The sequence below is a fragment of the Abramis brama genome, assembly GCF_963993115.1.
Source record: "Abramis brama genome assembly, chromosome: 17".
Classification (NCBI taxonomy): Eukaryota; Metazoa; Chordata; class Actinopteri; order Cypriniformes; family Leuciscidae; genus Abramis; species Abramis brama.
This window is the reverse complement of record NC_139979.1, coordinates 12,921,128-12,932,587: the sequence shown is the minus strand read 5'-3', so window position 1 is coordinate 12,932,587 and position 11,460 is coordinate 12,921,128. Positions and strand designations below refer to the sequence as shown.

Sequence of the window (11,460 nt, the reverse complement as noted above, 5' to 3'; positions counted from 1 at the left end):
GTAGACAATACAATTGTGTTACATACTGTCAACATTGTTACTCTAGCTTGGTTTGCCGGTCTCATCTTACAATAAGATACTGGAAAGAATTTCTGTTAGTGAACAGTTTTTTCCTTAACTTTTTGAAATGCAAAATGTATCTCAAATTATAGAATCACTCACAAGTTCAACTGTTTAAAACCGTTTTTGGTTATGACTCGAGGCTGCGCTTCACAAGAAAGCAGACTATGTTCAGCAAGGACCTTATTGCTCAATTAAACCACAGTACACTTATTTAAATGTGTAACAGAACATTTTATTTCCTACATTATTATTTCACACAATATCAACATTTGTCCTCGAGGAAAGCAATGATCTCCTCTCTCCTCTATACTGAAGGGTTGTACCAATGATAACTTAAAACACAGATGTTTTGTTTTTTTCGTATGCAAAAAAAAACAACAACCCAAACTTAGAAAACATTGTACAAACATGATAAATTTTACAAAACTATACACAATTGAATGTGCTTGATAAAGTTTAATTTTACAATCTCGATGATTTTTTTGTAAATATACCGACTTTCCATTATTATAACTCTTATTTGGATCAAACTTGTTTGAAAGGAAAATGGGTGCAAGTGATTTACGGGCAGAACATGAGGAAGTAAATAATCACACCAAAAACAAAGAACAGAGGAACTTTGTGCCAGACAGGTTTCATGACAAAGGCAATCTTCTGCATGTAAAATTCAGATGAAGCGATTAAAAAAAACAACAAAAAAAATTATATAAGTTCCTTAAAGGAATTTTGAGCACTAGTGGGGGACATATGAGAAAAAGTTCTTCGAATGAAGAATGCTATAAAAGACGCTTTCCTTATATTAGTATTTCACTGCACACCAAGACCATTTCACTGAAAAACTTCTTCCTCCTATCCTCAATGTATATATAATATACACATTTCACTACATCTCAACACTTTCTAACATGTGACATTAAATAAATCAAATTAAAGCCAGTCAGCACAAAAAGAAACGCCACTTCAGGTGAGATGAGAAACCCAATGATATGCATACACACAAACAACTGCATCTTGGTGATCTTGTGACCACACTTAAATAATTTCATGCAACGCTTTTAACGCATTAACAGCATTAGCAAAGTGGGTGCTGAGAGGAAGTGGGCTATGTGCTGGTCTCCCAACAGCCGGAGCCCACAGACCGGTTCCTTCCAAAGAGCACAATAAATATACGGCTATGAATCTCCAAGGTCAGCAGTTTGCTGCTAGTTAAAACGCCAAAATAAATAGTGTAACTAGGCTTGACATGCCCCCAGGATGGATGCACTGTGAACAAACATGAAGTGTGATGGAACATGAAGTGAAGGAATACATCCGATGCAAATGTATCAATGCAAATATATCAGTTACTCTGTCTGGCCAAAGACTACAATAGATGGTTTCTGCCACCTCAAAATTACATATTTGTTTGCATAGAAGCATTTGCTTAGCAAGATAAGAGAACTGTCAGAGCTAAAGGCTGGGTGTTTGTCAAACATTTTGTTTTCTGATTGAAGAGGTAGTTTCACATTTCTCAAGGGACATGGAGTAAAGTTTACTTTACAGGACACCAGTGCCAATGTCTAATAATGACAACAACATCAACAACAATAATAATAAAAGCAAGATGCTTTCTGTAAGTCTCAAATGGACTTAAACTACAGACTCTGAGCTTTGCCCTCCTTGGTTCACCTCACAGATCTTCTCTCTCGATAAAAGAGCTTGGAAGATGGGCAGGATGGAAATAGAAGATTTAGTGGGTTGGGTTTGGGGGGGGCGCAGGTGTCATCTCTGCTGTGAGTAGCAGGTCCGGGCCTCCGTGTCTTGGAGCGAGGCTGGAGCGGAGGTCCTGCGCTGCAGAGAGGGAGGGAGACGAGACTCCAAGCAGGATGGAGGAAGCAAGGCCTGAAGATTGGCCAGTAGCACAGGTGTAAGGGTTAGAGCTGGAAGCCCTCCATCGGTCCCTCAGGCTGCTGGAAAATGTACTGGCCCTGATTCTGATCCACCTGCGGAGCGATGCTAGCGTCCTCCTCCTCCACCCCGAAGTAGTGCTCGATCAGGTCAAAGGCCTTCTGGTAAATCTCCTGGTTCTCATGGCTCTGCAGGAACTCAATCTTGTCTAAGCCTGAGGGGGAACATCAGTCAAAATAGAAAAACAAGTGTTTGCATGAATGAAAAGCATGACAATTCAAAATGTTTACATAATTAAAAAAATAAAATAAAAATAGGCCTGCAAAAAACAGCAGCTAATCAAACACAAATATGCCATTGTTTAATAATAATATAATTATAACTAACAATAATAATGTTTTCAAGTATAAAATATAATAATATCCACCACCATATTTATATTACAAATATTTATCTAAACCTGGAAATCAAAATTCTCTGAAAAAAAAAAAAAAAAATGCTTAAGGTGACAAAAGCCGCTTTCCGACCAAGTAGTTACAGGAACTTAGTTCTAGGAACAGTCCACTTCTAAACAGTTCTATGAACTACTCTCCCCCAAACTCGGTTTTGCTGTTTGCGTTCGCACTGGCCAAGTGGCCATAGGAACTGGTAGGAGGGGTAAGGGAGTAACGCAAGCACGGTGACTTTTATTTTGACGGCGCGACGGACCTTTATTTTGGCGGCGCTGAAAACGCCAGAGCAAACAATGCTCGCATTCTCTGTGTTTATTAGTTAGCGATCTGTCTAACAGTACTGTTTAATATCTTATTAGATAGAACTGTTATAGAAAGTAGACGGTATATGAAAAAAAGGTTATTAGCCTATGCCGTGTGGTTGATGTCCAGTGTTGCTAGCTGGGCAGATAAACAATCATGTTTGGCTTGGTCCCCTCAAAGTTGCGTTGGATTTTCTCTTCAGCATAAAGGTTTAGAGACCCATCTATCACTGTTTTCCATGTTTGTATAGTTAGTTTCTGGAGTAAATATATAGGCTATAATCTGTGTGTTTACATTATAGCTGTTTTAAAAATGGCGGGTGCTGGTGTTCCGCGTGCGTTCAGTCAATCAGCGTACACTAACGTCACGGGTAGTTCCTATAGTGCTGGTTTAGACCCTACTCTGAAGTAGGACCTAAATTAGTTCCTCCAAATGGAGTTCCTAGAACTAAAATCGTTCCTAGTTCCTGCGGTGTGAACACGCCGACATCCGGGTACTTTAGCCAATAGTTCTAGGAACTGTGAAAAGGTTCCTCCGGTCAGAAAGCGGCTAAAGTATGCCTACCGTAAGCTTCTTCAATGAGGGCACAATAAGGGTTGAGGCCCGATCCGTTCTGTTTGGACTCTTGTTCTCCCAGTCTAAGAATGTTCTCCAGACCGTTCAGAGCCACCTGCACAATCTTGGAGTCCATCACCGTGAGCAGGTCACACATGGGCTTTATGGTGTTGAGAGAAACCAAGTACCTGTGTGTAAAACAAAACATTACAACCATTTAAAAAGTATGCTTTAAACCCCAGAACACATAGCTTTCTCTCCTATAATGTACATGTAGGGTTAAACATAACATATCTAAATGAGAGGGGGAAAAGTATTAAATAGTAATTTAGGACTTCTTGAATCACTTGGATTTTGTTTCCTGCATTTTAACATGATTAATAGTGTTCATGTTTTTATTATTAAGTGAAGTAAATGACTGTTAAATTGGCAGCCCTAGTATTTACATAAGCACAAAAAATATTGCATAAAAAAAAATAAAAATCACCTTAATGATGACTATTACTGCCATCTACAGGCCAGAAATGTATCATGCACTTTGATCCTACTCAGTGGTTTAATGACTGTTATTAGTCTAACTCAAATCCCTTCATAATTACTAAGCTCTTTGAGTCCTGTCTTAAAAACAGATTATGGGTAAATGATAACCTGAGGCAGCATGTGGGTGGTTTAGCATGCGTTACATAAGCAAACTAAGATCAAAATTCTCAGAACATTCGAAAAATAATGAGTCCTCCTCAATAAGAATTAATCCTTTCAAATTCCTTGAATGAGGTAAAAAGCAAAGCAAAAGAGCCCACAGTGTACCTCATCTGCTCTGGCGTGCCTCCCGAGGTGGCGTTGGTTATTGCCCACGCGGCCTCCTTCCTGGTGCGGAACTCTGCTTTTTGCAGAATCTCGATTAACACTGGGAATATGTTGGCATCGATCACCGCCTGCAACAGAAAGAGCATCAAGCCACAGGTGTTCAGATACAATGTGTTGTGTAATAATCTTCTAGTGTCACAGTCTGGCTGAAGCACCTGGATTTGCACTCTGTTCCCAGCAGTGATATTGGAGACTGTCCAACAGGCCTCTTTTTTGATGGATTCCTTCGGACTGCTGAGTAGATGGAGCAGGCAGGGCAGAGCGGAGCAGTTCAGAATCACCTGACATAGGACAAAGCAGCACAACAGATCAGAAAACTGCTCCTAATGTTTGACTCTATGTGGACAACTTAGCATGTCACAAAGGAGCTACACTACCTGGGTCTGAATATCATCTCCTGTTACAATGTTCCCCACCGCTCTCAGTGCAGGAGACACAACTTTGTAATCACTGTGCCTGTGAATGGCCAACACACATGGATTTTATGCCTAAGTCAGTGGTAAAACAGATACAAGGTTTATTGCTTGTGTTAGCATGCCTGTTCCTCACATGAGCAACTCCACCAGCCTGCGGCACACGCCCGAGTCAATTACTGTCTGGATTTTGTCGTTGGGTCCATCTGACAGATATGAAAGTGCCCAGCAGGCATCTGCAAGAACATCAGGATCACTGCTGAAGAGCAGTCTGGAGAGCACGCTCAGACAGGGCGACACCTGTGTAGCAGGAACATTTGCTTGTTCAAGTATATGTATCATGTTTACAGAGGACACTTGTTAGAACAAAGAGTGTGTTTGTGTGCATCACTGAAATGTGATAACTATCCATTTAGAATGTGGTTTCTCTAGAACTGGTTTGCGAACTCACCTTTGCAAAGTCCGGAGGTGGATTTTTCCCTCTGCACAGGTTGGACAGCGCCCACACGGCATTCCGGGTGGTAGTGAGTCGATTTGATTTGGCAAGCAACCTGCAGAGACGAGGGGATTGGGGAGAAATAAAACCGATGTACTTCACAATCAGACCACTAGATGGGGATCATTGGGAAAATCTTATGTAACAGACAAACTACCACTGAAAAAATGCCATAGCACAGTGAAACATAGGCACACCATCTCAAGTAACAAAGCACACACCTGCAATTTGAGAGTGGTAAACATCAGAATGACATGAGGAAGTGAGGTTTATTCAGTGTCAGTTGTTCTTATAAGGACGTGGCTCGTAATCAAAAGACTTCAACAAGATTCAAATTCTTTTAACACGGAGAGATTCCATGATTTTTAACCCCTTTAAAATCCATACAATGAGAGAAAAAAAAATTTAAGAACAGGAAGGTTTTTTTTTGGAACCTAGGAAATAAAACAAAGTGTTAAGGTTTGAACTGTTAGCTTGGTCCAGTTAGACATCTGGGGGCGCATTACAGAAAGATACTAACTTTAGAATCCTATCTTATCTGTTTGGTAACCATAGGCCAAGGCCCATTTATCATTGACCGCTTATAATAGGTAATTTCAATGTGGTATATGTGGTGTCTGTGGCGTGAGATTTGTTACTATGTATGTTTGATACTGTATCTTTTATTCTTTTTTATTTTCATGTAAAGCACTTTGGGCAACCTTGGTTGCATTTAGCAGTGCTATATAAAGAAAGAAAGAAAGAAAGAAAGAAAGAAAGAAAGAAAGAAAGAAAAAGAAAGAAAGAAAGAAAGAACCATAGCAATTTCAGTTAGGCCCTCATTTAGGACAAAAGCTATTACACAATGACATTTCTTAAGTGCATAATCTTATCTTAACTACTGATAGGAAAAGGGTATTACAGAAGCATCCTAACTCCACAAAAAATCCTAAAAACTGTCTTAACTTTAGGACGACGACAGTGGAGGACGAGAGAGGAAAAGCAAAAGGCCTGGCTTACTTTGCGTTATGTTTAGTTTATGTGTGTGGCAGTCAGCTGTGAGGGGCTGCCGCCTTTACTTTTGTTTTGTTTAATTATTTTATGATGGTTAAAGTTGTTAATTGTTCGCCGGTTCCCGTCTCCTTCCCACAACATACCTTCATTACAACCACTTATTTTGTTTCTTCATTTTAATCTCTAGACTAGAGTTTTTCTAGTCTTGAGTTGGAGTTGGAAACATGCAAGTAGCAGCCTAATGTTAACATGTCCGATCGCTCTAACATTAATGTTAACCTAGATAAATGTGCGCTTTATTTGTGTTTGTGCATTGTGGAAGCTAAATTAGTACCACGTTTACTGCATGCTTAACTTAATGTCCATTTCCTATACTGTGGAGATGACGAGTCAGAAATCACTAGTTTATTAATAAATTGTTCAAACATTCAGTCTCTCTGCTGTTTTTTCCAACACATTCATAATCATTACTGTTGCCGTTGCGCTGCAGCAAGCTGTGTGTGCACACTTGAGTGCTTAATTTATATTTTAAATGCTCATTATTATAGTTTAGTGAGTATTTCTCTGTAATGTAGAACAATGTAACAATATTCTTTCACAGCTCCGAAACTGAAACCAGTTTCCGATGCCACTCCATATATTCAAGTAATTAAATTAGATCATAAACTTCAGACTAGAAAACTTTGTAGTCGGTGGCAGCCCTAGTTAACGGTGTCCAATTTGTTTGAAGGGCTCTTTTAAACCTACTTATATTTTCCATAACATCACAGCTCAAAATATTTGCTCGTTCAGGGTTTGAAATTGTGTGCGTTTATGCCATTTTCATGACATTATGGATCGGCAAATATGTAGGGACCTGTGCTATTGAGATAACGAATAGCTTCCAGCAGGTATTATGCACTTCTTTAAAAGCAACGAATATAAACGCATGCAATTGCAATTTTGGGATGAGTAGAAGGGACTCACTGCTGAAGAGAGGGCAAGATGCCACAGTTGAGGACATAGTCTCTGCACTCTGCATTATCCCCGGCAATATTTCCTAATGCCCACACTGCCTGCAAAAACAGTTATACACAACAGATCACTTTCATGGTGCTGTGCAGATCTAATAAACCAGCTAATGTCTGAAAGGCATGAACTAGGTTACAATCTGCAAATATCACCTGCTCTTGTACATCCTCATACTCTGAGTTGAGCAGCTCTATGAAGATAGGCACGGCCCCTGTCTCAATGACCACCTTGGTGTGTTGGAAGGTCCCTGAGGCAATGTTGGTCAGGGCCCAGGCTGCTTCAAACTGGTAAAAACAAGCAACAATACCATCTTAAAGCTTGGCTGTAATGGCAATTTAGCTTTCAAAGGGCTTGTAATATGACATGTTCTTACCTGCAGAGTGCAGTTATCACTCCTTTTTAGGAATTCAACAAATCGGTTGACGACACCAGGAGTGAGGATTACCTCATCAATGGGAGGATTGGGCTCTGAGGGAAATTAATAACATCTTAATCTTTAAATGATTGTAATCCTTGAATCTATGAGATTTAGGAATGAAGACACCAACCTTTAGAGAGTAACTTTCTGAACTTCTGAGTGGCTATGAGCTGCTGGTCTGGATCCTCAGAGAACATCATTTGAATCATGTCTTGGGTTATAACTCCTTCCTGCACATATTGACACAATAATGTTCATACTAGATGTGCTTTTTTAGTTAAAAAGGTTTAAAATGTACCAGGAAAATGGACAAAAATGTGCCAGTATTGGTTTTGTAATGCAAGATGTAAATGTGTTTCCACAGAAATATTAAGCAGCACAACTGTTTCACATTTAACACTGGTATAAGAAGAACATTTTCTTGCGCACCAAATCAGCATATCAAAATGATTTCTGACAGATCATATGACATTGAAGAGCAATGGCTGCTGAAAATTCAGTTTTCCCATCACAGGAAAAAATTGGAAATTTCAAAATGTATAAAAATGGAAAACAAACTCATTTTAAATAGTAATAACTTTTACCAATATTTGTTCAAATGTATTTTTGCACCAAAAAAATGTGCAGCCTTTGGAGTATAAAATATATATGACTTGATATGATTAATTTATATTAATATAATGATATAATTTATATTACATAATTCTATAACATGCTTCCTTATTACACAACATTTACAGCTGTGCTAGATTTAAAGTGCTGTATAGTCAATTCAATATGCTTATAATTATGATAATAATATAAATATTTAAATATAATAAATATGGCAACCATGGCAAAAGTACTGACACTTATGTTTGTTCTCTGTGAATTTGACTAATCATCTGTGTAAGGGAAAGATTGTTTAGATATTCTTTGACTGGATTACTTACACCTGATACAGGTACAGTGGAGCTGATATCAGGGTCTTGAATGGGGCATTCAAGCATGGACTCATCACCAGGTGGTATACACACATTCCTCCTCTTGAACAGCTACAGAGAAGATATAACAATTTCATTTCCTATGTACATAGAACTGATATGTTAAATAAACAAACCCAGTAATATAACCCTTCAATATACACAGTTTTATTCCATAATGTACAATCAATCCTTCATAAACACAAATGTAATTTAATGTGTTTGTATAAGAAAGAAACAATGATGGCAAACCTGCTCCTCCCTCTTCTGTTTACGGAGCTGTATCCCCTCCTCCTCTCTCCGTCTCCGCATTTCCTGTGTGTTCAGGGCTTTATTCTTGTAGCTCTTCATTCGATAGTTTTCTTTGCCCGGGCTTGCCATTGCATCTTCAGATTAGAGAAAGGAATGAGGTCAGATGCACATTCTGAAACTCAATTTCTGTTATTTATTCTGCACATCAACTTTAGAAATGCATACAAGATACATAACTGGTTGAGCCAGTATGCAATTCTCCTCATAATTTGAGCCAAATAGCATGTGAAGACCAAAGGAATGGTTTATCTGAAAGCAATTATGGTTGTCACATTGTCAATACAAGCATTTCCTGTGTAACACCAGTGCTAACTGACACTTTGCATGCTGAACTTCCTTCATTATCCATTTCCGTTCTTCTTGTTCAGCTTCTTTAAGAACACAGTTCAGAACAGTGTTGGGTGTTGTAATGCATTACTAACTGTAACTAATTACTGTAATTTAAAGGAATAGTTCACCCAAAAATGATAATTCTGTCATTATTACTCACCCTCATGTCGTTCCAAACCTGTAAGACACTCGTTCGTCTTTGGAACACAAATCTTTTTGATGAAATCTGAGCGATTTCTGTCCCTCCATTGACAGCTACGTAACTATTTTGACCCTTCAAAATGTTTTTAAAGAGCTTGTAAAACAAATCCATATGAATTGAATGTTTTATTCCAAATTCTCTGAAGAGACACGCCCACTTTATATGATGAACAGATTGAATTTTGTTCAAGGGTTTTGTTCACATAAGCATTGATCAGTGAACATAAACAGAAGCTCAACCGAATTTGCTTGATGCACGAGAACAAACCTCATTGGTTCTTGCGGAAGCTCAAACGTGCTGCGTAACCAAGCGGCAACCTGCTGTCTGTTAGCGGTCACATCACCTCACCTCAGCTAATTGACCCTTCGCTAAGCCACCCCCGAAAACCGCCACAGGCGGTAACTAGGCGCGGGAGGTCTGGCAAGCTTTCGAGCGAGGGAAACATGCCGAAGCGTTGTGCGTATGGATTGTGCAAATCTGATACCCGGTATCCTAACAGTTTGGACGGGGGGGTGGAATATTTTCCCTTCCCGAAACCTAAAACCTAAAGGGGAGAAATGCCGGGCATGGATCAAGCAGTGTGGGAGGCCCCATTCAAAACTAAATGTCGACAGGATTAACAAAAACACAGACGTTTGCTCCAAGACGTGTGAGCAGTAGCCTGGCTCGCTAAAAATATAAGCGGGAGAATGTTATCATTGCAAAGTGGTCAGGCTAATGTCTTGTTTATTCCACAAGATTTATGGATAAGCTGATTGATTGGATAAACTAAATGTTACTCTTCTGTTTTATGACAAACTGCGACTTTCTTGATTTTCATAATTATCTTTTAAATTGACAAACATCATATGTGTAATTCAGGGCACAGTTCAGACGGAATAAAAAGATAAGTTGCCATTGACTACCATACATATTTTTTCCGAAATAAGGTCCCATAAGCCGGAAGCGGAGGGGAGGGACTTAGGCTCTCTATACGGGAGTGAGGGACTGCCAAGATAGGGATGGCCGGGTCCGCCCACTTTGGGCTTCAAAAATGCTCTTCAGAAACCTACGGGTGATGTCACGGACACACCATTGTTTTATACAGTCTATGTGAGTAACACAAGAGAATGAACCTCATTGGTTCTTGCAGAAGCCCAACATAACACGCGAGAACGTACCTCATTGGTTCTTGCACATCAAGCAAACATAGTTGTGCTTACGTTTACCACAACTGATGTGCGAGTTGATGAATGTGTTATGTGAAAGCCTAAATTCAATCTGTTCATCATATAAAGCAATCGTGTCTCTTCAGAACATAAACCGCTCAACTCGTATGGATTAGTGTTACGATCTCTTTATTAACTTTTTGAAGCATTAAAGTGGTAGCCTAGTTGCGTAGCTGTCAAAGGGACAGAAAGCTCTCAGATTGAATCAAAAGATCTTCATTTGTGTTCTGAAAAATAATTCAGGTTGTGATTGGAACAACATGAACACAGCAGTTTCATTTTTAGGAAAAACCTTCTATTTAAGGTTCAAACCATACGTCCATCTTCTCTACCTTATAAATACTCGGTTTAGACAAATGCAGCACTTGTAAACAATGCTGTTTTAATCGGATCAGCTATGTATTGTATGTTATGTATAAATTTGGGAGGTCTGGACTAATACTACACATAACATTTTACCACACACTACATAAGCAATCATGGTTCTCATTAAACGTATAAGCCTGAGTACCAACATTGATACCACACAGTTTATTTGGCTCGTCAAACAACTACATGTTCCTGGTATCCATCTATTTCCGTTGCGCATTAGAACATAATTTAGTGTGCAATAGCTGGACAGTTGGAACCAAGACCATACAGGTCACAAATCAAATCAGTCATATAAAGCCACACTTTTAATACGTTAGAGGTTAATAATCACTTAACTCCAGCAGGCTTTTACACTTTCATCCTAAACTGTGCTCTATGCTAACATGCTAACCGTGTTGTGCTAGCTTGGCATAAACGTCAAAATGTTTAATTACTCTGTCTAAGGGCCATGTTACCTCATTCGCTCCCTGAAAAGAAAAGACATTTACATCTTAGATAGTGTATGATTCTCACCCATTATAGTCGTAGTTCGGAGAGGGAAACGCTGGTCGTGTGTTTTTAAATTTCTCTCAAGACCCTCCCGCGTTCATCCAGCTGAGGGCAATATGGCGTCGAC

At 39.2% G+C, this 11,460-nt stretch overlaps 1 protein-coding gene across 1 annotated transcript; it reads right to left on the bottom strand.

Moving 5' to 3' along the window:
- Positions 1-276: 276 nt before the first annotated feature.
- On the bottom strand, positions 277-11,456 carry kpna5 (karyopherin alpha 5 (importin alpha 6)). Its single transcript, XM_084088131.1, has 14 exons — positions 11,358-11,456; positions 8,673-8,806; positions 8,391-8,492; positions 7,589-7,688; positions 7,414-7,508; positions 7,193-7,324; positions 6,996-7,084; positions 4,992-5,091; positions 4,677-4,840; positions 4,505-4,583; positions 4,283-4,408; positions 4,068-4,195; positions 3,270-3,448; positions 277-2,164 (listed from the first exon to the last, which is right to left on the bottom strand). The coding sequence occupies exons 1-14, from the start codon at positions 11,359-11,361 to the stop codon at positions 1,977-1,979; spliced, it is 1,620 nt and encodes a 539-aa protein (XP_083944257.1). The 5' UTR covers positions 11,362-11,456; the 3' UTR covers positions 277-1,976.
- Between the last annotated feature and the right edge of the window lie 4 nt (positions 11,457-11,460).

Excerpts from the sequence above, each read along its gene's own strand:
- kpna5 (XM_084088131.1), bottom strand. Across the intron at positions 5,092-6,995 it reads ATCTTGCCCTCTCTTCAGCA|GTTGCTTGCCAAATCAAATC; the intron begins GTGAGTCCCTTC and ends TCGTCTCTGCAG. Across the intron at positions 4,841-4,991 it reads CACCTCCGGACTTTGCAAAG|GTGTCGCCCTGTCTGAGCGT; the intron begins GTGAGTTCGCAA and ends CCTGCTACACAG.